This window comes from Martes martes (genome assembly GCF_963455335.1).
Source record: "Martes martes genome assembly, chromosome: 9".
Classification (NCBI taxonomy): domain Eukaryota; kingdom Metazoa; phylum Chordata; class Mammalia; order Carnivora; family Mustelidae; genus Martes; species Martes martes.
The window spans coordinates 26,357,542-26,383,849 of record NC_137896.1 but is presented as its reverse complement, the minus strand read 5'-3'; the positions used below and the strand labels follow the sequence as shown (position 1 = coordinate 26,383,849).

Sequence of the window (26,308 nt, the reverse complement as noted above, 5' to 3'; positions counted from 1 at the left end):
GATGGATTCAGATTGGTTGAGGAGCACTGAAGTGGAAGTTTTTGACCTCACGAGTCAGTGAAGAAAGCATGGTGTTGTTGCTAAACAGGATTGGTTTCATTCCTGCCTTGTCACTTACTTGGCTCCTTAGCAAGTTACTTAACTTGTGAATCTGTTTCATCATCTATAAAATGGGGCCACTGCTTTCTTGGGATTGAATAATTGAGAGTAAATGTCAAGTATCAGGCACCTGCTATGCTGTTGATGACCCTGATTCCCCAGGGCCCCTGGTATGGAGGATTGGTGCTGGGCCCGGACTTTGCAAGTGATTCACAGTATGATCCTTCCTCTGGACTTCCTTGTCCTCTGTGTGCTCAGTCAGAGTGTGGTTGGGTGAGGTGTCTTCTGAGTTGCTGTTCAGCTCTAACACTGATTTTAGAAAGTTTGAGTGGTACTTACATAAAGAGGTCCACGAGACAATTTTGTTCAATAGCAGAAAAGATTGTTGTTGAATAAATGGTAGCAAGGCCTGTGGAAGGTCAGCCTTGGAGTAGTACCTAAGCCCTGGAGGCAACTTGCAGAGTTGAAGACTTGAAGATGTTCTGGAGAGCTTATAGGAACACATTTGGCAGCTTAAACAGAAACTGTTCAAAGGGCTGGTAAAAGAAGTGAAAAACTTCACTTGCTGATCAGTGCCAAACGAGTAAATTCTCCCAAGATTATATACTTGAATTGCCATTTGATCTTTCTCATTTAACTACAATTTTTAAAAATTGAAATCAAGAGATGCTATTATCTCAGACTTCATTTCCTTTAAATGTTCATTGCATACTATTTTAGGACATCTGCTTGTTATTAATATTGGGAGTTCAGATGTGGTTCAGGTAAGAGGAACTATTGTGTAATATCTTGTATCTGAAATGCCTAACTTTCATGAACTTTAATTTTACTTCCATTTTATACATGAGACAGGAAGACTAAATTGCTGGAGTGGGCCTGTTAGAGACAGAGGAATCTATTTTGTAAAATTGTCTTCAGAGTATGGCTAATTACCATAGTCCTAAAATAGTTGAGAAAATTGGAGATTGGTTGGCAGGTTGGGGAATTTTAATTTCCTCTCAGTCTTTAAATTCCATCTTGCCTCACCTGTTGTCAAGTGTGCTTATAATTAGAACTGACCATTTGAACATCTCTTGAAAAATCTAGTTTTTCACCACTGCCTATAGATTCCCATCAGTAGATTCTCTCCCAAGATTAGGGTTGGGTTGAGTATTTGCTCAGCCATCAGTCCTTGACTACCCCCAGCTGGTAATCTCCCTTGTGCCTCACCTCTAGGGACTGTGACCGATTGTCCTCATGGGACGTGCTTGCTAGGGAGGCTGTCTTCCCCAGGGCCTTTTCCTACTTGAGGAAAAAGTTAACTGAAAGGCTTTGAAGTAAAGTAGTCCGTGGTTCCCTCCTCAGAAAACAAGTCTAAAAAATTGGATCCAAGCAGATATTCACCCTATCTCAAGTCCTCCCAGCCTGCTTCCCCCCACAGCCATCACCACCGCCTTTCCCCTCTGTCTTGTAACACCTGAACTTTTATTGTATTACTGTCTTTCCCCACCTACACGTGAGCTCCCTGCTGATGTTCTATATCTTGCTAATCTGTGCATCCTCATAAAACCTTTTTTTTTTTTTCTTTGAAAAGTGCGCCAGTGTCCCTCAGGATTGAAGAGGATTGAGTAGAGTAGCACATGGGAAATGCTTAGCACCATACCAGGCTTATAGCAGATGCTCAGTCAGTGGTAGTACCATCTTCCACTCCAACTTCCACCTTCCCACCCTGCTACACACACAGTAAGTAATGGAAGTATTATTGCATGAAGAGCATCTCAAGATCAGAAGACTCTTGCCCTTAAGTTTGCAGCTATAATTATAAGCCATGGGTCAGACTGAATTAACATAACAAGAAAATGTTTACTTAATGAGCCCTTGGTGAAATAAAAGTTGCTGAAGACTAAGCAATGATTGTGACCAATTTAGTAGACTTAGATGCTAACAGCCCTGATTTCTACCACTTGTACATATATGAAATTCAGACTATTCTCCAAGTGAAATAGATGTGTAGAGGATGTCACAAGGTGGTCTGGTTCTGGAGTCAATCTTAATGTATTCAGGTACTTTGTAGATTTTGTATCTTACTATGATTCTGTGCTAAATTGTACCACTTCAGAGAAAGTAACCCAGTAGAACTGCAGATGTCCTGGTTCTAAGCAGAGTTCTGTCTGGGTGTGTGGTTTAGGGCCAGTTACTTAACCTCTCAGAATCTTCACAAAAGTGATTTATTGTGATAAATTCAGATGAAGCCCACTTTGCCCTTTATTTCCTGATCATATCTTCTTCTCTTCCTCCCTGCCCCAGATGTTCTAATACTTTCTTCACCTGTAGAAGTGGGGTCTAAATACCTGTTTCATAGGGTGGTGGTTCACATTTGGTGATCAGTGTTTGGAAAGTGCCTGGCACACACTACAGTTGGACTAAGTGCTCGTTTCCATTGTACAGTTGTGCAGATTCATATACAGAAAGAGGATCTCACAAGTATAGGGATCCCACAGGTTGGTGCATTCATTCCTACAATTTCACAGTAGATGGTGGTAAAATGTCATCTTCTTTAAGAAAAAAAAAAAAAAATCCATCCATTAAATGTGACCAATTTTCAGTGATGTAAGTCGTTTCTAATTTGCATGAAGGCCAGCATTGCCTTGTCTGTTCCCACCCCATCTCATTCCCTCAATCCCTCTAAGATTGTTATCACTCTGTCTCCTTTGAATTTTTAACTTATCTACTGAAAACTAAATATTCTTGCAGTGTACCAAATTACACTTCGGATTTGCCTCCCTGTGGCCATAATCACCAGGGATTCTGAGTGGTCTCAGTGTAATGCCTCCAGATGGGAGCTAATAAAATGGCCAATCCTTTTCTTGGAGAAGTTCCTGAGGGGATTGGGTATTTCTGAGTTAGCTTCATTCTTGCATCACCTGCTTTGACAGAGTTTTCTTGCCTTCTCTAATGAGGAAAAAGGAAAAGCAGCAGCAGCTGGTAAGTGGTTTCCTGATCGCACCCTGTGAGTCAGTCTCAGCTATAGATAAACTTTTGTAGACTTACCTAGAAAGGAAGGAGGAGGACATTGCTTTTTTCTGTGTAAACAGTTCTGGGAACTCCACAGTGAATTTCCTATGAAGAAGCTTACATACCCACAGCTCTCCATACTCATGCATACCTTCTTCTGCTCACCAACTCACATCCCTCCCTCTCAGGATTCCTTACACACTCACCTTATTGACCAGTCTTTCCAGAGTTTATTTGTTTATATCAGATGCCCTTCAGCAAACATTATTTGGTGTTTATGAACCCAGTCCTGTGCTAAACAATGGAGACTGGAAGAGATGAGACATAACCCCAAGTGGAAGTGTGTTCTTGTCAAATAGAAAAATGGGAAACAAAACTATGTATATGAGATACTTTTTAGAAAGAGATACTGGAGGGGCGTCTGGGTGGCTCAGTTGGTTAAGCAACTGCCTTCAGCTCAGGTCATGATCCCGGAATCCTGGGATCGATTCCCGCATCAGGCTCCCCTCTCCATGAGGAGTCTGCTTCTCCCTCTGACCTTCCCCCCCTGTCATTCTCTCTCTCACTCTCTATCAAATAAATAAATAAAATCTTTAAAAAAAAAAGAGATACTGGAAAAATCAGATTGCCAGTCAACATGGTAGACAAAGCTAACTCAGCCATCTTCGTCCTGCTCTAAATACATGAGGATGCTGGCTAAAATAACAACTTACTTTAAATAAGTAGCCATTTTCAAACAAAGATATGGAAGTTTCCGGGTGGCAGAAAGAATTCAATCTGAAGGTAAGTGGATATTGAAGTCCCAGTGACCCCCTCCCAAGACATGGGGCATGGATACAGATGGGCCTGGGGTTGAATGCCCCCAGGAAGATAGGAGATAGCCTCAGGGACTTTCACAGTAGAAACTCAAATAGGCTGCCTCCAAGAAAAAAAAGGTTGGATGAAAACAACATATTAACTATAGTTGCCTCTGGGAGGTGAGGTTAAGATTAATGTCACAGGGGTGCCTGGGTGGCTCAGGCAAGGCATCTGCCTTCAGCTCAGGTCATAATCCCAGGGTCCTGGGATCGATCCCCCGTGTTGGGCTCCCTGCTCAGTGGGGATCCTGCTCTTCCTGCTCCCTCTGCCGCTCCCCTTGCTTCTGCTTTCTCATTCTCTCTCAAATAAATGAATAATCTTAGGGGGGCGGGATAAATGTCGCAAAAATTCAGTCTGCAGAAAGGAATCCTAATAAGCTCTTGGGGCAGAGAGAATGGTCAAGGAAGCTTTCCCAGAGGAAGGGCTGCTGGAGCTGGTTAGGGAAGAGGCCCAGCCAGGGCCTGCACCTGGGATCAGAACCCATGTCTCCTGGCTCAGTTCTGCTTCCTGGACTGCCTTTGCATAAGTCGTGCTGCCAAGAATCTCTGTCCAGGTTTCTAGCAGTCATTATAAATTTTTTCTTTCTCTCTTTGGCTCTCTGGTCCTTTCACCAAAAGCACTTCCGCCTCACACAGATCTCTAGATCAACTATAACTGTAGTTCACCTGTCTAGACTGGATTCAACCAAACAGCTCTGCTTTGGGTTGAGGCGGGGCTGGGTTCCTGTGTTGATTGGACTCCGATTTGTTCCCTGTGGTTCCTTCTGGAACCGATGCTGAAGTTGGAGCACCTGCCCAGGGTATACTCTTCTTGCAGTGGGCTGTTGGAGCACAAGAGGCCAAATGAAATCACACAAGCAAAGAAATAAAGATTGGGAATTTTCCAAATTAAGGACTGACATTAAGCGATAGATCCAAGATGTTCTCAAAGAACACCAAAATAAATGTATACCCACACTAGGCATGTGAGAAATGCTAAAACAATAAAAGCAAAATGTTAAAGAGAATCTTGAAGACCATCCCAGAGAAAAAAATGACATACGACTTACAGAGGAAGCAAAAAATTACCAAATGACAGAAGACCGTGGAGTGACCAGCGCTGAAAGAAAACCTGTCAACCCAGAGTGAAAATCTTTGAAAATGGAGGAGAAATAAAATCTAAAAAAATCTGAGGGAATGCATTGCCAGAAGACCTATCTATTTCAACTAGAAATATTAAAGGAAGTTCTTTAGGCAGAAGAAATGTGAAACCAGACAGAAGCATGGATCTGCAATGAAATTAAGAGTGTTGGAAATGGAATAAATGAAAGTAAAATTTAAAATTTAATTGCTTTAAAATAAGTCTACAGAGGTCAGCAAACCTGTAAAGGAGCAGGTAAAAAGTTTTGCATGTGCTATGATCGCTACTGTAAGCACTCTACTGCTGTGGCACGAAGTCAGTCTTAGGCAATAGGTGTATCAGTATGGCTGTGTTTCAGTAGAACTATGGACTCCTGAGATTTGAATTTCACATAATTTTTATGTGCTACAAGTTAGTCTTTTGGCCTTTTTCCCCCTAATCACTTAAAATTGTTAAAGCCATTCTTGGCTCATGAGCCATCCTTTAGATTGTGTATTTATAGCATATGTAAAAGTAAAAAAAATATGTATACATGTATGGTGATATATCTGTAAAATGAAATACTGAGTAATAAAAGGAATACACTTGTACATGCATTGATGTGGATTAATTTTAAAACAGTTAATGCTGAGTGAAAAGACTACATACTGTTTGAGTCCATCCATATAAAATTCTAGAAAATGCAAACTAATCTCTAGTGACAGAATGTAGTTAAGTGGTTCTCTACAAGTGCAGGGTGGGGATGGGGTGCGAGAAGGGGAAAAGAAGGGATTTAAGGAAGGAAGAGATTTAAGGAAGTGTAATGAAGTGTATGACAACAACATGAAGAACGGAAGAGAGGAAATGGGAATCCACTATAACAAGGTCTTTATTGCTGTAAATGAAGCAGGATGTTCTTTGAAGGCAATGTTGTTAACGAGGTGTGTTGGGAATCCTAGAGGAATCACCACAATTGGGCTCTCCACCTCTTTCTCACTCTCAGCCCAGGTTTTGTACAGGGTTCCGCCCCTGGCTCAATAGTGGAGCATGAGACTCAAGCCAAATCAAGCAGCACATAGTGGCCACAGTGACTGGTTCAGGCTGAGACCGGTGATGGTCAGAACCAGTGGGACATGTCAAGGAAATGCCAGGACAAACAATTCAGCTATATTTCATGGAGTCAGTTGTAGAAACTATTTCAGATCTGGCACTGCCAGAGACCTGTTATGACCCAAGACCTGTTGGTGAGCATAGTCAACGGGAAGAGGTGGGCAGCTGAGAGATGGGAGAGGATACAGAAGGGCAAGAACTTTGCAGTTACATGAGCCAAAGCTTTTTGCCTGAGCTTGTTCGGGGTGTGCGTGGTTTTTCAGTCACCTGCTGTGTAACATAGTATCACAAATTTATCCTTCCCCAGCTCAGGCATCAAAGTGTGGATTAGCTGGGTTCTTTGGCCTGGGTCTCACTAGTCTAAAACCAAGCTGTCAACTAAGACTCTGATCATTGTCAACGGATGGTCAGACTTCTCTTCCAAGCTTGCTGTTGGCCACATTCGGTTCCTTGTGGTGTAGGACTGAGGCCCTCCACACCTCCACAGATGCTACTGTGTAGCCCTCTCCGCAACATGAAACTTGACTTCTCACAGGTGAACAGGAGAATGTCTTTTGCTTTGAATTCCTCCTGCAGGCAAGGCATGCACCTTCTTTTAAAGGACTTCCCCTATTTAAGTCCACCCAGGCTGATTTCCCTTCTGACTACTTGAAAGTCAACTGATAAAAGGAGAGATTCATTATGTCTGCATAATCCCTTTACCTTTGCCTTGTAACATCACAAGAGTGAAATCCCCATCATATTCACGAGTTCTGCCACTCCAAGGGATTATACAACCATGTATACCGTGGAGTAGGAATCTTGGGAACCATTTTAGAATTCTGCCTACCACTGACCTGATGCCCTTTTGCCTTACATTCAGTCATGAGTCAGTTTCTGGAATTTTCCATATTTTACTAGACTTCCAGGTTGTCTGACTTCTTTTCACTTGGCTTTACAATCGCCTGGTTACTTGTCTCTTCCCCATGAGAAGCTGACAACGGAATGAATATTCGTCATCTCCATTCCAGCTCACAGCCTGGCACAGGTCTGGCACTCCACCAACTTGTATGGATAAGTGGAGTAGATTCTTATGTTGGGGATGAGGATTAATCTAGGTGACTTCAAAGACCACATTGATTATGAACATTCTTTTTTTTTTTTAAGGTTTTATTTATTTGACACAGAGAGAGATCACAGGTAGGCAGAGAGAGAGGGGGGAAGCAGGCTCCCCGCTGAGCAGAGAGCCCAATGCAAGTCTCGACCCCAAGACCCTCGGATCATGACCTGAGCGGAAGGCAGAGGCTTAACCCACTGAGCCACTCAGGTGCCCCAATTATGAACATTCTTTAATTCCACCCTGCTGACTACATGCAGTCCAACTTTGAGTATGGTTTAAGAGGTCCTACCTGATGCCCCATGCACATTTCTCTGCCCTCACTTTTCTCTTTCATTTCTCTTTCATACTCTGTGCTGTAAGAACACTAAATCACTTCATTTCTAGATACGGCTTGCTTTCTTAGTTTCACAACAGTGCCTGCGCTGTTTCCTTAGCCTAGAAGTTTCTTCCCTACAACTGACTTAATGGTGCTACCCATCGTCTATATAAACTTAGAAATCACTACTCAGGGTCTTTTTTTTTTTTTTTTCATCACCCTTTCCTGCTTCTCTGTGGTTGGTGCCCCTCCTTGGGCTTCTCCAACCTTCTAGGCTTCTTCCCTCTTTTCTAGAACTTGTCACCTCTTGTAAATTAAGTCCATCTCTCCCATCAGCCTGAGCTGTACTGAAGAGGTTCATTATGTTGGGTCCCAGCACTGGCCTGCTCTGTGTAAGGACCATGAATAGTTGTTGAACAAACAAAAGGGTTCTATAATCTCTATTTTGTGATTTGGGGTCTTTCAAGATATTCATACTTCCTGGTGTCCTGGGTCCCCTGGCAACCCAGCCTAGCAGACCCTAGCTCACCAACAGTTTCCAAGCCCAGGCCACAGGGCAATAGGTATTGCCCATCACAACACAGGAATGATAGTCTCGTTTCTGCTGGCCTGAGAAAGCCTTTTTTTTTTTTTTTTTTAAATTCTCATCTGCCACCTAGTGCTCCTTTAAAAGAGAGTGCATGGAGAATTATGAGGCAAAACGGCATTCTTGGTTAAACTGTCACTTACAACTTCACGGTGAACTGTAATTAGACAATATGCTGCTCGGAGATGGGGTACCAGCCTAGGACAAGAACTGGTTATCTCCACTGGGACGCCTTGAACCAGATGCTGAGCATTTGAGATTAGCTTTTCCCTCTCCCTTTTCCCTGAGAGCTAGACACGCTCCCTTGTTTTACAGAGGGTGAGAGTTGGCCCAAGCCTTGCAAAGACCACACACTCCAGCTCTAGAGTTGTGATGGGGAGGAGAGCAGGTCACTGTCTCATCAGCACTGCAGGCAAGAATAGAGCTGTGTGCCTGTGCCCCACACTCCATCATGAATCTCAGCTTCTGGGCTTTTCCAACATAAATTTTTACATTTATCTTTTCATAGAAAGATAGATGATAAGACAATAAGATAGTAAGAAGGATAGGTAAGATGATAAGAGCACCTGATAAGACAGGTGATCATTTTCGGTGAATAGTCAGTTTGTACCCCTCGAAAGGGTACAGCTCACATAACCATCTATGTGAACCCCACTTTCTGGCCTTGAGCAGTGCACAACCTGCGGAGCTGTATGCGAGGGTTCTACTGAACCCTGAAGTCACCAAGTATGACGACGGGAGCTCGCGTGCGGAGGTGAAATGGAGGCAAAATCCTTGGTAAACAAAAATAATAGCTCATAATTGTGGGACAGTTACTATATGCTTCTAAGTGTTCTAGAAATTTTCCCAATAATTCCATGAGCTCAGTAAGTTTATCATCATCAGTATCATTTTACAGATAAGAAAAGCAAAAGAAATGGCAAAATCTGATCCTGAACACACTTACTCAAGTGTGCCTGCCAGGCTCTACAGTTCGTACAGAACTCCCTGGCGCGATCCCCGCGCTCTTCCTCTCGCCTCTTAGAGCGCCTGCGCGTGTGTCCCCGCGACCGCCTTCCGCCTGGCGCAGCCGCCGGTCACGTGCCAGCGCGGGGGCGGGGCCCGCGCGGGGACGCCTGCGCGCCGCGGGCTGACCGATTCTACCCTGTCCGGCAGAGCCGGCTGTGGGTCCCGCGGCCATAGCCGCGTCTTCCTTCAGCTCTGTCACCAGCCGGGGCTCGGGCCCGAGCCCGGGCCCCCGGGACATGGCCCTCCGGAGTGCGCAGGGCGATGGCCCCACCTCCAGCCGCTGGGACGGTGGCGCGGAGAAGACAGGTACGGAAGCCTGCGGGGGCGCCGAGGAGCGACCTTCGGGGATGGCCCGAGGGGCAGGGACGGCCCTTCGTGGTTAGGCTGGAGACAGCTGTCGGAGGAGCGGCCCCGGCCGCAGGCGGCGTCCGGGGGTGGGGGTTGGGGGTGCCGCGGGCTGGGGGGCCCCGAGGGACAGCGCGGGCTGTGCCCAGCGCCGAGGGCCGGAGTCGGGACGCTGGGGGAGGAAAAGGGTGATGGGCCCGTTTACGTCTGAAAGGGAAGCGATTCTGGAGTTGGGGAGTCAGCGGATGCTGAGACCAGAGGAATCCTGCTGGCCGACTCGTGTCCCCAGTGCGAAGGACGGGCGGGGGATCTGGTCCGGCTTCGTCACGTCTGGGGAGAATTGGGTCTCCCGGAGAACTGAGGCCGAGCCTCCACCCCCGACTCGAAGCTGTCCGGCCACGTCTGCACACTCCTGGTGTCTCCTCCCTAGTTGTAAGGCACGTTTCCCAAACTTCATTCATCTCTCGCAGGCTTGAATTACGCAGTGTACGTGCACCACTTATTTCTTTTTTAATTGCCATAAAAATCCAGCCTTTTAAAACGTGTAGTTCACTGGTTCTTAGCACGTTTACAGGGTTGTGCAATCATAGCCACCGTCTGATTCCAGAACATTTCTAATTCTAAAAAGAAACCCCCATCACTCCCCATTCTCCAGTCTCCGCAGGTCCTGGCAACCGCTACTCTACTTTCTATCTCGATCCTATGCCGCCTAATTTAATGTTACTTAATTGTGTAGAAGAAAACAATTCTGTCAGATTTTTATAGTTTCATACTAAGCAGTAATTTCTATGAAATCATGGTTGTGCACTGTTTTTGAATGTGTTTTACATACAGCTAAAACAGGACACTTAAAATTAGTAATGTTTACTCTGTACTCCTTTTTCTCCTAAGATTAAGGTAGACTTCCCATTTTTCCGCCCTCTGATGGGTGCTACCCATAATAGAACCAGCCACATATGCAACCCACATTTTGGTGAAGCACCTGGTGTCCACGTCTTGTTTCTCTGGGCTCATTTTCTGTTATCTTCCTTTCCTCCTATTCACTCCTCATATTACTTCGTTGGGGCCTTTGGCCTTGTAACCCTTTGCTGGTGTTTTTGTATGACATCTGTCCTCATGGCATAATAGTGCCCGGAGCAGTATGGGTTTTGTGACCTGTTGTAATGTGCCGAGGTTGTGAGACTTTAACTCAGTTTCCTTGGTTTTGCTTCTCTGTGAGGAATTTGGGGATGAGAGTTTTGTTCTGCTTTTAATCATATTGGAGAATTGTTGGCAAAGTTACTAATACTGGAAGCCCTCCTTTGTAGACTTTATGATCAGATTGGTTTACTCTCTAGAATATTTTTCTTTATTGTTGGGGTAAAGCAGTTTTTTGTTTTGTTTTTAAGTAGGCTCCAGAGAGCCCAACAGGGGCCTCGAACTCACCACCCTGAGATCAAGACCTGAACTGATATCAAGAGTTGGATGCTTAACTGACTGAGCCACCCAGGCGCCCCAAGCAGTTTTTCTTAATACATGCTTGTCTTCATGTTTCAGGTAGTTAATGGATCTCTGCTAATTTAGATACTGTTTGTTGGAACTAATTAGGACTTCCAGAAGCAGAGGTTACTTTGGTTTATTTTGTTTTTAGTACGAACCTTACTCCAAGTAAGGTAAGGCTTTCCTCTCCCACGGTCTTTATCTGGTACAGGTATGAAGTTCAAACATAAAATTTTAAGTTAATTTCCAGTGTCAGCATTAAGAGTTCAAGGGATGGGACAGGAGGTGTCTGTTTGGGGGACTCTGTCTCCCGTCTGGCTGGGTCTTCCATTGTTTTGATTTCGGCCAACATTGGTTGGTTTCAGTGTAACTTCTGTTGAAAGACTGTAAAGCTTTCTCTGGGTGCCTGACTGGCTCAGTTGATGGAGCATGCAACTCTTGATCTCAGAGTTGGGAATTCGAGGGAGTAGAATTTACTAAAAAATTTAAAAAAAAAAATTAAAAAGGACTGTAAAAGGACTGTAAAGCTTTCTTGATGTGGAATTTTGTACTCTCACATAAGATTTCATTATTAAGTATGTAGATAATATGTATTTTGCTGATATGGAAAATCTTTTTTTTTTTTTTTAAGACTTATTTATTTATTTTAGAGGGGGAGTGGCAGAGGGAGAGACTCTTCAAGCAGACTCTGCACTGAGCCGGAGCTAGATGCAGGCCTCAATCTCATAACCCTGAGATCATAACCTGACCTGAAACCAAGAGTTGGACACTTAACTGACTGTACTACCTAGGTGCCCCTAGAAAAACTTTTAGAGGATTTTGGCTAAGGTCATGAGATCAAGCCCTATGTTGGGCTCCCCACTTAGTGGGGAGTCTGCTTGACATTCTCTCTCCTTCTCTTCCTCTGCCCATTCCCCCCGCTCCATGCACACACTCTAAATCAATCAGTCAGTCAGTCAATCGGTCAGTCTTTAAGAACTTGATGCATCTTATAAACAAACATTAGACTAGTTAGGTGCTATCCTAACAGAGGGAATTGAGAGTTGATTTTTCATGATCTCTAGGTAGAGTTACCATTTAATTTAGCATCCAAGCTGGGACATTTCTCAGAGTACAGTTAGCAGGAGGGGTTTACTGTGGATAATTATGCCAGGACTATAGACATAAACCAAGAATCTCTCAAACTGGAGCAGGGGGTCACCCTACTCAGTTACCAGGGAAAGTAACAGTCTAGCCAGGAGAACAGGTTTACCTGGGTGAAGAGTCACCTGTGTTGTATTCCTGTCTTTATTTCTGGGTGCATGTGACTCCTGGCCAGTGATGCCTCTGTGTGGTTTGTATGTCATCGCTGTCATAGGTAACCAGGACCATTAGTACCAACTTTCATGGTGTTAATAATGTGTGTCTTGGTGATGGAAACAATTTGTCTCAGAATAGACTGTTGCTGAGAAAAGCTGCTTAGTGACCCTTCTAAAGCCTAACCTTCCTGCCAGCATTACCTTCCCCTTAACTGGATCGTGCAACTTCTTTAAGCTACATCAGTATTTCTCAAATGAGTCTGTTTCTGTTAGATGAAAGGACCTTGTGTTTCTTGGATCCAAGTCTAGCTTTTGCTCCCTACCCCACCATCTGCCTTTTGAAATCCCCTCTTCCTTTTGAAATTGCACTCTTCAGTAAGGCATTCTCAAGTTAGCCTGACGTCCCGCAGCCTCTTTGAGCTCTTGGTGTCTGCACATCCCTTTTTTGGGGCGGTTATACTACCCGGTATTGTAACGTCTCTTTGGTATTGTCTTGTTTAACTTTTATTGCATTTGCTATTCCTAAAATTAGATATACTGCATTAAACTGTGAAAGAATATTAACATATTATTTTCTTTCTTTTTTTTTTATTTTAAATTTTTTTTTTTTTTTTACAGACAGAGATCACAAGTAGGCAGAGAGGCAGGCAGAGAGAGAGAGAAGGGAAGCAGGCTCCCCACTGAGCAGAGAGCCCGATGCGGGGCTCGATCCCAGGACCCAGAGATCATGACCTGAGCCGAAGGCAGAGGCTTAACCCACTGAGCCACCCAGGCGCCCCAACATATTATTTTCGAGAGAAATATTACCATAGGACATACATCAACCACAGACTTTCAGCCAATTTCCTAAAAAGAAGTTTAAACACAGTAAAATGTCAGTGTATAAATCACAAACTATCACATAAGGACATAAGATGCTTAAAACATTACTTTCTGCACACCTGTAACTCACATGGCCTTCAAGAAGCAGTTGCTCTGTGTGCACGATCATGCCGCCCTTAGCACCAGCCACACTGGAGACCCAAATACAACCTTCAATTTTCTGCTTTTGAAAATATCTCTATGTAGGGGTGCCTGGCTGGCTCGTTTGATAGAGCATGCAACTCTTCTTAATCTCTAGGTCATGAGTTCAGGCCCCACGTTGGGCGTGGAGTCTCCTTTTAAAAAAAGAAAGAAAGAAAGAAAGAATCTCTCTGTAATTCTGATGTTGCCAGTTGTGTTAGCATATAACTGGAGAATTTTTTCTCACAAGGTTTTTAAAGTATTGAATTTTGGTGGCATGTATATAAACAACAGGAAAAAATTTTTATATAAAGACATATGTCTGTTCTGTGAAGTTTGTTACTAGGAAAGAACAAGCATTTTATTCTATTCCAAAACATTAATAGTGTCAGATATGCCTCAATTCTCTGAGTGTTTATTATCATTGTAATTCCTGTCTCGTTACTTATATGGCATATCTCCTTAGTGTTTTGCACATTATGCACTAATTACAGATCTATAGGCAACTTTAAAAATACCTACTTGTGGGGCACCTGGGTGGCTCAGTGGGTTAAAGCCTCTGCCTTCGGCTCAGGTCATGATCTCAGGGTCCTGGGATCGAGCCCCGCATCGGGCTCTCTGCTCAGCGGGGAGCCTGCTTCCCTTCTCTCTCTCTCTGCCTGCCTCTCTGCCTGCTTGTGATCTCTGTCTGTCAAATAAATAAATAAAATCTTAAAAAAAAAAAAAATACCTACTTGTACCTCAAACCAAATAAGGAGGTTGAGCCCAGTACAGAAAATGCACACATGCTGAATATGCACCTGATGCCTTTTCCTTGTTTTGCAGACTTGAACGCCAAAAAGAAAAAGAAAGTGGCAGAGATATACCAGGCTCTGGACAGTGACCCCACCGATGTGGCTGCCCTTAGACGCATGGCTATCAGTGAAGGAGGGCTCCTGACTGATGAGATCAGGCAGAAAGTGTGGCCCAAGCTCCTCAATGTCAACACCAATGACCCACCTCCTGTATCAGGTAATAGTGAGGGGTGGTTCTGAGGGAAACTTATCTAGGACACAAGGATAAAAGATTCCAGGGGGCGCCTGGGTGGCTCAGTTGGTTGGGCTATCTTCGGCTCAAGTCGTGGTCTCGGGGTCCTGGGATCGAGCTCCACATTGGACTCCCTGCTCAGCGGGGAACCTGCTTCTCCCTCTCCCTGCCACTCCCCCTGCTTGTGCTCTTTCGCTTGCTCTAACTCTCTTTCAAATGAATAAATAAAATCTTTTAGAAAAACGAATTCCAGGATCTTTGATGTTTATACTCATTTTAAGCTAACAGTAGATGAGTAAACCTAAAGCATTTTAGAACATGTTTGGGCCCACTCTAAAAGTGCTAAGTAGAATTTTCTTTAAAAAATGGAATGAGCTTTTATTAGGTTTATCGATAGCTTTTATTGGCTAGGTAGGGGAGTTTATTATTACAGGTTCTGTATTCACTTAGAGGTGGGTTATAGGAAATCTGTATTTTAACAAGCTCCCCAGCTAATTCTGGTGCAGAATTTTTTTTTTTCTCATTTTGAGAAACACTGGTTCCTGGGGAGAGAGAACACATCTCTGGTCCTTAAGCAAAACAAAACAAAACTTTTTTTTTTTTTTTTAAGATTTATTTATTTATTTATTTGACAGGCAGAGATTACAAGTAGGCAGAGAGGCAGGCAGAGAGAGAGAGGAGGAAGCAGGCTCCCTGCTGAGCAGAGAGCCCGATGCGGGGCTCGATCCCAGAACCCTGGGATCATGACCTGAGCCGAAGGCAGAGGCTTAACCCACTGAGCCACCCAGGTGCCCCCAAAACTTTTTTATTGAGGAAATACTAAGATCATTTTGAATTCTAAAGTTCTGTAACAGTATGAAAAGCTGTTACTAGGGGACCTGGGTGGCTCAGTCAACTGGGAGTTCGACTCTTGATTTCAGCTCAGGTCTCAATCTCGCAGTCATGGGATTGAGCCCTGTGTGGGGCTTTGTGCTCAGTGGGGAGTCTGCTTGAGATTCTCTCTCCCTCTTTCTCTGCACTTCCTCCCCATGTGCTCTTGTGCACGTTCTCTCTAAAATAAATACATAAATCTTTAAAAGATAAGAAAGGCTGTTACTTAACTGTTTTGCATGGCCCATGAAAAGACAGTTCCTTGGAATATAGTACGAAATACAAAGAAACTATGGGAGAGCATTGAGTCCACTTTGTCATTCATTCACTCAGCAAACATTGATTGCTTTCCTGCTATGTATGGCCAGAGTCCAGGTGCTGGAGCTTTCACTCGTGTGGCAGGTACTGGTTGTGCTTCTGTTGTGTGCCAGGTGCTACACACGAGTCCCACAGCCTCTGCTGATGAGCTCAGGGCGCTGCCGGGCAGCCCAGTAAGTGTTCGGCTGTTGGAAACCGGCTGCGTCAGAGCAGTCAGCCTTCAATTGGAAGGAAAAGATGTCACCACGTTTCACACTCTAAACCCTGAGATGATGTTCTTCTGTCAGATTCCAGACTTTCCAGATCTTTAGAAGATGAAGTCTGTGTGCGGGGAAGTGTTACGCAGGCTCCTCTGGGAGCTTTGGATTTGGGTTGTGCTGGAAATGTGCACCTGTTAGATAAGACTGGGTTGGGGTTGAGGGAAATGTACATCGGTTCCATTTTCAACAGCTAGAGACTGCCGCCTCACTTTTTCACACTGCGCTGGACTTCCCAGCCGAGCACAGGCTCCTATTCGCAGTGTCTTAGTTTTTAAATTTCAGGGTCAAGAGAGGTTACGTTCTTCTTTGTGTGAGTGTAACTTAGTGCTCCTTCCTGAACAGCTCAGTGCTCCCCAGGCTGCACAGATGTTCGGGTTTTTCTGGGGATCTGTGCTTTCGGCATTCGTGATCTCATGTGATCAGCGTAGTCACCTGAGAGGTACATAAGAAGGAAATAGCCCCATTTTACCCACGTGGATGTTGAAATTCAGAGCAGTGCCCCAGTGACACGCAGGAGCAGCCTCCAGTAGGCCTCTGGCTTCCTGACTTCTCTGCTGCTCCTTCCACCTCACCCCGAACAGTGTGCGTCACTCCTTTTGCGGTCACTGTGACTCGAATGAGACAGCCTGTGTGGCACTAAGCTGGGGATTCCTGGTGTCCCGCCCTCCTCAGGAAAAAGCTGAAGGATGTCCTCCAGGCTCTTGATGCCACATGAGAACGTTTCTGTCCCTGATCTGGCTTCCCAGACATTCCTGCAGTAACATGTTCCTTCTCCTCCCACAGGGAAGGACCTTCGGCAGGTGAGCAAGGACTACCAGCAAGTGCTGCTGGACGTCAGGCGCTCCTTGCGGCGCTTCCCGCCTGGTGAGAAGCGCCCTCAGTCCCGCCACCTGGGAGTTGCTGTCCTAGCTTCACACGTCCTCATGCTGCTGCTTCCGTCCGGGCCCACGGTGTGACCTCGCGGGGACCCCTGCCTCCTCAGGGGCCCTTTGTACTCTCAGTCTGCTGAGACATTCTCTCACCCCTCAGTCACGTTCAGACCCCCACTGTGAAAGCTTGGCTTAGAGTGATTTCTCTTTGCCTAGAGGTGGTGGATGAAAGACCTAGAGGCTTTCCCCCCTTCAGAGCCACCGAAGAGACTCCATAGGGACTGCTAGGGCCATTGTCCGGCCTTAAAGAGCAGATGGGTTTACAAGGGGGCACTAAGAGGTATCATACCTTCATTTGATTAGATGTACAGATAGGGATATCTTACCTATGCCTCTCTTGGGTCCCTGGACCAGAAGGGAGGCCATTCCCTACACGTTTTAAGGGTCTGTTTGAAAAAAATTACTTCCCATTCCGGGAAACTTGAGAATGACCCACTGTTGTCTCCATGTTCACAGTGAAGGAAGCTGGGCAACAGACCTCGTGTTTATGATCCATTTCTCTTCCTTCGGCAGCCTCACCTTTGTTGAGGTCAATGAAGAAAGGAGGATTGCTAAAGGGGACAAGAGCCTTTAAACCCATTGCCTCACTCTTCTGAAACCATGCTCTGGCTTGGATTTTGCCTCTTAAATCTTGCTTGAGCCCCTGCTCATGATTTCTGTGTAGCCAGTAGTCTGCCAGCTTGCTTTTGATAAAAACGTCTGCCCATGGCCCAGTCCTCTTTCCTTGTCCTGCCGGTTTGGATGAGACCACACAGGCAGGTGCCCTCGTTTCCCTCTAGGTAACCTGCTTTTCCTCTGAACCCTTTCTTCCTCTTCCATTTATGGAACATTGGTCTGTGGGGTTCACTGTGTGGGCTGCACTTTCCATGTGGTTTCATATTCTTCTTGCATCCATGTTCTTTTGAGCTCAGCTAACCTCTCTTACTCTGAAAATTCAAACAGAGTTTAGTCTTGTTCTCTCACCACTTCAGTTACTTTCCCTAACCATAGTCGTTAACTCCATTTCCTTTTAATTGGGTCTTTTAGAGGAAGCTTTTTTGAGAAGGGGTTTCCAGATATATCTTGGATCAAGATATATTCCTGTGATTCTTAGTTTGGGTTAGAGGAGAACATGCAACTCTTAATTTTTTTATTTTTATATAATTTCATACCCATAGGAAAGTTGCAAAAATAGGACAAATAATTCCCTAGATGCCTTTTATGCAGATTTTCTTATGTGTTAACATTTAACTATATTTGCTGTATTGCTGTAGTATTGCTTTGTCTGTCTCCTGTACACACACACACACACACACACACACACACACTTTTTTTTTTCCTGAACTATTTAAGAATCAGTTACAGACATGGTGTCCCTTTACCCCTAAATATTTCAGGGTGTGGTTCTTAAAAACAAGGCTCTTAAGGGTGCCTGGGTGGCTCAATGGGTTAAGCCTCTGCTTTCGGCTCAGGTCATTATCTCAGGGTCCTGTGATCGAGCCCCGCATCGGGCTCTCTGCTAAGCAGGGAGCCTACTTCCCCCGTCCCTCTGCGTGCCTCTCTGCCTACTTGTGATCTCTCTCTCTGTCAAATGAATAAATAAAATCTTTTAAAAAAAAAAAAAAAAAAACAAGGCTCTTAAAATAAATCAGCAACACACTGAAAACCACTGCTACTAACGTGTAGGTTTTATTCAGGTTTCACCCTTCACTGCTGTAAAGTCCTTTAAAGGAAAAGGCTATACAAATGCAGGCAGTTCCCATTCAGTCATTCCGTCTTGTTAGCCTCCTTGATCCTGGAGTAGTTCCTCTGTGTTTTATGGCTTGGTTATTTTTACCAAATTTCCCTCAGTTTGGATTATCTCATGCGTAGACTTGGGCGGGTGCATGCCGATAGGCAACCCCCAGTGGCGACCCCAAGTTGTTTTCAGGGCGCCGTGTGAGGGGACACGCACGGGCGGGTGGTCTCGTGCCCGGCACTGTCAGCCTTGGCAGCGGGCTGAGGGGGCGCCGGTGGTTCCCCTGCCCCCCGCCCCCGTGGCTCTTTCCCATATGCGAGTAGTGTTGGTGGGGTGGGGGTTTTAGTAAGTGCTGCCTGGCTGTTCATAACTCCTTGTTAGTAAACGCTTGGCGAATCGTTTGCTGACCGTCTTCCTCCCCTCTGTGGTAGCAGGCTGCTCGGGGTGTTCAGGCGCATCTCCCTTCTCCCTCCCCTAGGCATGCCGGAGCAGCAGAGAGAGGGGCTCCAGGAAGAGCTGATCGACATCATCCTGCTGGTCCTGGAACGCAACCCCCAGCTGCACTACTACCAGGGCTACCACGACATTGTGGTCACGTTCCTGCTGGTGGTGGGCGAGAAGCTGACGGCCTCCCTGGTGGAGAAACTGTCCACCCACCACCTCAGGTACCGGCACAGGCAGATGTAAGGCTGGGGCTCACTCCTCGGCCCATTTGCTCCTCCGTGTTTCCAGTGGCAGGAACCCCGTTCTACCCACTCAGCTCCGATCTGAGCGTTTAATCTGACCGAGCTCACTGAATTGTCTCCGTCCAGGGACTTCATGGATCCAACAATGGACAACACCAAGCATATATTGAACTATCTGATGCCCATCATTGACCAGGTGAATCCCGAGCTGCATGACTTCATGCAAAGGTATGTACATGTCTCCACTTTTTTTTTTTTTTTAACAGATTTTATTTATTTATTTGACAGAGAGACACAGTGAGAGGGAACAGAAGCAGGGAAAGTGGGAGAGGGAGAAGCAGGCCTTCCACTGAGCAGGGAGCCCAATGCAGGGCTGCATCCCAGGACCCTGGGATCATGACCTGAGCCAAAAGCAGATGCTTAATGACTGAGCCACCCAGGCACCCCTGTATGCATCTCCACTTAGGTACATCCGGGCACACGCGCACCCACACCCATTTGACTCTCTCCCGGCCCTGGTCTCTTCTTCACAAGTCCAGCTCGATCTCACCACCGTCGCGTGTTGACTAGTGTTAAGTTCTTTCAGGTTGTCCTTTCTGTTCGCCAGCGAGCTCGATAATTCAGTTCTGTACAGTCTGGGAGCACTTTTATGGGTACTGTGCTCATGCGGGGGGAATATGCAAGATGTCACAGTGCATACCCTTGAGGAGGTCACATCTGGGGGTGGAGGGAGGTGAGTGTGCTGAGGTGGACTTTGAGGTTATTGCTGCAAGAGAAGGACATACTACTGTAAGATCCCGAGTCAAGAAGGACAAGGCTGTTTGTCGGTTGTTTTATTCTCCAGGGTCCAAGGAGGAGAAATGCATCTTTGCAAATCTCATATGATTTCTTTTTTCTGTTTTGTGTAATTAGAAATTAGTCCTTGGCCAATGCCTCACCTCCCCCTCCCCTTTTTTAAAAATAATGTCTTTGTCCTAAGATGTTTCAATCAGGGGTGCCTGGGTGGCTCAGTGGATTAAAGCCTCTGCCTTCGGCTCAGGTCATGATCCCAGGGTCCTGGGATCGAGCCCCGCATCGGGCTCTCTGCTCAGCAGGGAGCCTGCTTCCTCCTCTCTCTGCCTGCTTCTCTGCGATCTCCGTCTGTCAAATAAATAAAATCTTTAAAAAAAAAAAAAAAAGTTTCAATCATCGGGGCGCCTGAGTGGCTCAGTGGGTTAAAGCCTCTGCCTTCGGCTCAGGTCATGATTCCAGGGTCCTGGGATCGAGCCCCGCATCAGGCTCTCTGCTCAGCAAGGAGCCTACTTCCCCCTCTCTTTCTCTGCCTGCATCTCTGCCTACTTGTGATCTCAGCCTGTCAAATAAATAAAATCTTTTAAAAATTTTTAAAAAAAAAGATGTTTCAATCATCTCATGGTAACAATTAATACAGTTGTGTCTTTAAGCCTGAGAATATTTGCCTGTGTCTGCCAAAAGGATATATGACTTTCTCAGAAAGAAAACCGGGTATTCTGTGAAAACAGCTGCTGCTTCTTCCTATAATTGACGTTGGTTAGGCATTAGGAAAGCAGCCAGCGAGATAAGGCGGTCAGGACCCCATTGTAGTTTTAGCGTCATGATGGTGGGTATGTTTTGAGGACTTTGTATTTGGTGAGAAGATACTGAACTCCTAGGGGGCTGAATTTTCCAGAAAGTGTATTTCCGAAATTCTTCCTTCTCACGAGCACTGAGGACAAAGATGCCCCAGGGAACGGGAAGGGACAGCCCATCGGAAAATCTAACATCTGGATTTCCTTGCTCCTAGTGCCGAGGTGGGAACCATCTTTGCCCTCAGCTGGCTCATCACCTGGTTTGGGCATGTGCTGTCTGACTTCAGGCACGTTGTGCGGTTATATGACTTCTTCCTGGCCTGCCACCCGCTGATGCCCATTTACTTCGCAGCCGTGGTAGGTACAGGCCACAAGCCAACACCTAGGTTCTCCATCACCCTTTCCAGCTTGATCATTTTCCCTCAAGGGAAACCTGGTGATTATGGGAAGGTGGGAAAGACGGCATTTCCCAGACTGATGCCCCCAGACACCGCTCTGTGCAATGTGAACGAGCATGATGGGGAAGGACAAGGCCCTGTGTAAAAATAGGATTGGGAAATACTTATTTAAACCAAGTTAAAGAGATCTGTTTCCTGCATGATTCTTCAGAACCTTTAAAATGCTCGTGCATGTTACAAATTGTCCGTGTTCCTCTCGACCTCTCCAGAACTAGTAGAGACCGCCGGCTGCAGACCAGGGAGGGAGGAGGTGCGCCACGACGGGGGAGCACTGACAGGGCTTGGTGGGGTTCCAGTTCTTAGGACGGCCTGAATCATGGAGGTCAGGGCAGAGGTGGGAGCGCATGGACACCCTTCAGGGCTTTTGAAAGGGGAGCAAGACTGTTCTTCCTGCTGCTTTGAACCATTATTTTCCTGTGTGGGAGCTCCAGGAGTCTCCCTGTGACCCCTTTCCTTTTCTTCCTCCTTAAAGAACCTCCTGCATTTCGTTGGTCAGCCTTCCACATCCTGGGGCAGAAGTCTGCCTGTAGCAGGAAGGGCCAGCCCCCTGGGAAAAGCATACATACATTATTCCTTCATAGCTGGATGCAAGAGTCTGCCGTCTTACTGGTTTAAATTCCTCTTTAAGGAGAAGGACGTGTAAGTGGCGAAGGCTGTGCGTGGCCCGGTCTCTGATGCAAGGCCTTGCTCCCCACAGATCGTGTTGTATCGAGAGCAGGAAGTCCTGGATTGTGACTGTGACATGGCCTCGGTCCACCACCTATTGTCCCAGATCCCTCAGGACTTGCCCTATGAGACGCTGATCAGTAGAGCTGGAGACCTGTTTGTTCAGTTTCCGCCGTCCGAACTGGCTCGGGAGGCAGCTGCCCAACAGCAGGCCGAGAAGTGAGTGGGGCCGAGGCTCTGGCCGAACTGGGGGTGTCTGTGAGTGAGCAGAAGTGGTGGGGGATGGTGTCTGCGGGGTCAGGGCCAGGGGATAGTTCCAGAGCTCTAAGCTCAGGCCCGAGGAATCCCTACTTTGGTCTTCATGGGTCTCTGTCAAGAAGAGCCTTCTGAGCAGCAGCCTCAGCCTCTGTAAGGATCTGCTTGTTCTTTCCTTCTCTTCCTTCTTAGCGTTTCCTTCTTCTGTCTCTCCGCCCCTGCAGGACGGCCGCCTCCACCTTCAAAGACTTTGAGCTGGCGTCCGCCCAGCAGAGGCCTGACATGGTGCTGCGGCAGCGGTTTCGGGGACTCCTGAGACCTGAGGACCGAACGAAAGACGTCCTGACCAAACCGAGGACCAACCGCTTTGTGAAGCTGGCGGTGATGGGGCTGACAGTGGCACTTGGAGCGGCCGCCCTGGCTGTGGTGAAAAGCGCCCTGGAGTGGGCCCCAAAGTTCCAGCTGCAGCTGTTCCCCTAGAGGCCGGGGAGGGCTCGTCCTCCTCCGGCAACTGAGGTCTCACCCTTCCATGGAAGGATTGTGGGGGGGGTGGCATTTCCTTTATTAAAAGGGTTTCTGTCAAGGGTTTTCTCTTCCTGCCCAGCCCCCCACCCCGACCCACCTGCCCCTGGTCCGCCTTCGGTTCAGAGGCTGCTGGCACCTGGCAGCTGCCCCTGGGGGCCGGGCCGTGGGACTCCTCTCCTTCCCTGCCACCTGCTCCCCGCACTCCCCACCAGCGCCTCTGGGAGGGGGGTGCTGTGGGTTAAGGGAGCTGCCAGCTGCCGGGGAGCCCGCTGGGCCTGGTTACTGGGGACCCTCTTGGCAGCCCTGTAGTAAGTAAGTGGGGCTCCCAAGCGCCTCCTGTTCTATCTGCTGCTGCTGGGCTGAGGAGGCAGGAGCTGCTGCTGAGGGAGTTAGGCCTTGGACTGGAGGCGAGGGACAGAGGCTGCTAGCCAGGAATAAGGTCAGCCCCTCTCGAGAGCAGCTCCATTAGCTGGTCAGAAATCAGACAGACGTGAACTAGGTTACTAGGTAAATCTGACCTATTTTCAGCCTAGAAATCGCTTGGGCATTCCCAGTTAAACAGGAAGGAATGTGAGGTTGTAGGGCCCAGATATAAACTGGTTTTGCCTGCCTTCTTTTTCCTCCCTTTTCTCTCCCACAAGCCACATGGTGTTGCTCTTAAAGGACACTTTTATTACTATTTTTAGAATTACATATGCCCAACACGTAAGGTACCCTCACTCTAAAAATGATAGTTCCTTCATGGGAAAAATAGTCCTCATCAGCAAGATGAGCTTCTCCAACCCTGAAGTTTCCTTTCTCCTCAACTGTTGAACATCTCACTCGAGCTAGAGCTTCTGTGTGTCACCAGCCCCACACTTCCAGAGCGCCCCCGGGCCTGCTCTCCTTCCTCTTCTCCTCAGACCACTGTTCTCCTCCCAGGTAGGCTCCCACTCACTCCTGCCTTGGCTTCGTTGGGGGGATTCACTTTATCTCCTCAACTGCTGGTCTCTCCTTCCTGGTTGGAAATGTCACTGGAGACTTGTCAGCCACCAGAAGGGACACACTGCATCCTGCAGAGCACAGGAGAGGCCGAGACCAGCCAGCCCCCGCCCCAAGCTTCTGGAGGACTCTCCAGGCCTTAGGGGACAAGATGGATCATTCAGTCCTGGCCAGCTTTTCCTGTAAGCAAAACCAAGTTTGTTTGCGATGAACGCTGGCTTGAAAAAAAAGTGCCTTTCGCTGCTTTAAAGAATTGAGGTGTGGAGTATGAAGCAGCCATGTACTTTCATTTTCCTGTCTCTTGGGCACTGTTCTCTTGGCAGGTGTTTTCTTAAAGTGAATGTGCCAGAAGTCCTCTCCCTTAGCATCTCCGGACTGCAGAGTGGAGGGTGTTTAGTACGCCGGGCAACCAGCAGGCCCAGAGCTGTGAGGGCAGGTGTCTCCGCCACGTCACATGAGTGACGCTAAGCACTTTAAAACCAAAGGTTAAAGTGAGGGGTCATTTTCTGTAGCGGGAGTCCCACTTGGGGTAAGTGTAATGTGGATGGATTCTTCTAGACAGTGGTGGAATCATGAAGACAAAGGAAATTGTTCCAGGACCCAGAGGTGGTGATGCAGCAGGGAGTCCCAGTCCTCTTCCCCAGCAGGTTTGTCCCCTTATCACCTTTACAGATGGACAGCAGCGTCGTGCCTCCTGCCCAGCACTGGGGCCTGTCTGTAAATAGTAAAGGGGTTGTTGGGGAAGTGGGAAGAAGGGGCATGGGATCAGGCTCCCGGGGCCACAGCCTTCGGATCCCAGAAAGCAAGTGGCACAGGCTTCTGTTGTAGCCTAAGGAGGGGGTTCATTTGTTTGGTAGCTTTGTTGACATCAGGATTCTCTCTGCCAATGAGAAGAAAGCATTATCCTTTTACCTTCAGGTGGTTTACTATTCTGTAAAGAATATCTGTAAATATTTTGTACAGAGCCCTGTATAAAATAAACAGCCATATGTGGTTACTAATCAATCTCCTGACATTTCCGTCCTTGTGCTCCCCCACCTCCCACCCCTGGCCTGGGACTGCACTGGAGTCTAGGGACTTCAGTTGGCCTTGACTTACCTGGAGAGCTTGGGGAACACCTGCAGTCCCGTTTCTGTTTCACCTGCGAGAGGTATGACCTACACACTCCAGGTGCTGCCCGGGGGCACTGGTCCCAGTTAAGCAGCACAGGTGATGGGACATTTGTCTGGGGGGATCTTGCCTGTTTTCCACATACTTCTGGAGATGCCTTAGGCTCTAAAGGCGGACATTTGGTTTGGGAAGGCAATCCGAGTCTGATGTGAATGCAACTTTATCTCCACATGTAATTGACTCCTCAGAGGAGGTGTTAAGAGCTATTCTAGCCAAACTCTACCAACACCTCTTAACACTACCAGCTGTTGGACAGTGGGAGCCCAGGGCAGTACCAGGTGGCGTCGACTTTGAGCCTGGGGCCATCTTGGAGGCATGAATCCGTGTTGTCTGGGACGTTTATTGATGCTTCCCTGGCCCAGAGTAGAGATGGGAGGGTGCCCAAGCTGGACAGGCATCACTCAGCTCTTAGGCCATGTCCCACCACCACAGGCCAGCCCCCGTGCTGCCCCTTGACCTGACACTCCTGACCACAGCTGGGGTGGCAAGAGGGCTAGTGTGTCACTTCCTGGCCTTGTGAGGTGGGGATCGGCCCCTCCCACACCAGCGGCTTCATGAGCAGAGGTGTGTGAGCGCGTGTGAGGGCTTTACTTCCATTTCAGTGAACATTTACTGATCCATAAATGCCGCTAGTCAGCCCCAGGCCCCGCTGGGCTCATCCAGGGATTACATGGGGACTTACAGGGAAGAACAGGCCGGAGGCTTTTGCCAAATGCAACCAAGAGGTGACGGGCCCTGAGGCTCAGCCTGGCTTGCTCTTCTTCCCCGTCTTGCGTCCCCTCATCCCCTTACCCCTCGCCCTTCTGCTGTCTCCTGCTGCCTTTTCCCCTTGTCCTTACAAAGGTCCTCTACTCGCTAGTGGTCTTCTCCAGAGGTACAGATGGTTGGAATTGGCCCAGCAGCCTCTGTGAGCCAGTGAGGTTGTGGGCTTGCCTCCAACTTCCTGCTTTTGCAGTGCGGGGCTTTCGTGTCAGCCCCAGACACGAGAAGACCTGTCAGCTGGGCAGCCCAACCTCCACGGCCACCCTCGCCAGCAGCAGCTGCTCTCATCGGAGCAGCAGGCTTCCACTCACCATCTCCTGCCCCAGGACAGAGACTCTCCTCCACGTCCACAGGGACCTCTGGCTGCTTGCTCAGGTGGGTGGCTCCAGTCCAAAGCCCGTGGGGTTTGGTTTCCAGCCTGCCCTGTTGAGTTTGCACGGGGCTTTCAGCGGTCTGGGCCTCCTGGAAATGGGCCGACCCCTTGGGAGGGGGAGGTGCCCCCACCTGACCCACCATAGGGAGCCTTTGAGGCCCACCCATCCTGGCTCCTTCACCCACCAGCGCGTACGTCTGGTGCTGGAGGCAGAACCTGGGAGCCCTGCACCCCTCCATTTGTACTCCTGACCCTCTGCTTGGCTGCAGCAGACTCAAACTCTCAGACTCTGGCACAGTGGCCGAGTGAGCAGAGCCGCACAGCCCCCGGGGCCTGTCTTGTCTTCATTTTTGATACAGCCGTGGGGAAAGACAGACCCCATTAGTACCTCTTAATGCTACTGGGCAAAGAATGGTACAAGGCCCCGGGAAAGG

The 26,308-nt window shown here is 47.5% G+C and overlaps 1 protein-coding gene across 1 annotated transcript; it reads left to right on the top strand.

Moving 5' to 3' along the window:
- The first annotated feature begins 9,240 nt into the window (after positions 1–9,240).
- Positions 9,241–24,574, top strand: TBC1D20 (TBC1 domain family member 20). Its single transcript, XM_080814050.1, has 8 exons — positions 9,241–9,474; positions 14,118–14,303; positions 16,550–16,630; positions 18,891–19,077; positions 19,225–19,326; positions 20,900–21,041; positions 21,840–22,027; positions 22,288–24,574. Exons 1-8 carry the CDS (start codon positions 9,405–9,407, stop codon positions 22,541–22,543), a joined length of 1,212 nt encoding a protein of 403 aa, XP_080670176.1. The 5' UTR covers positions 9,241–9,404; the 3' UTR covers positions 22,544–24,574.
- The last annotated feature ends 1,734 nt before the right edge of the window (positions 24,575–26,308 follow it).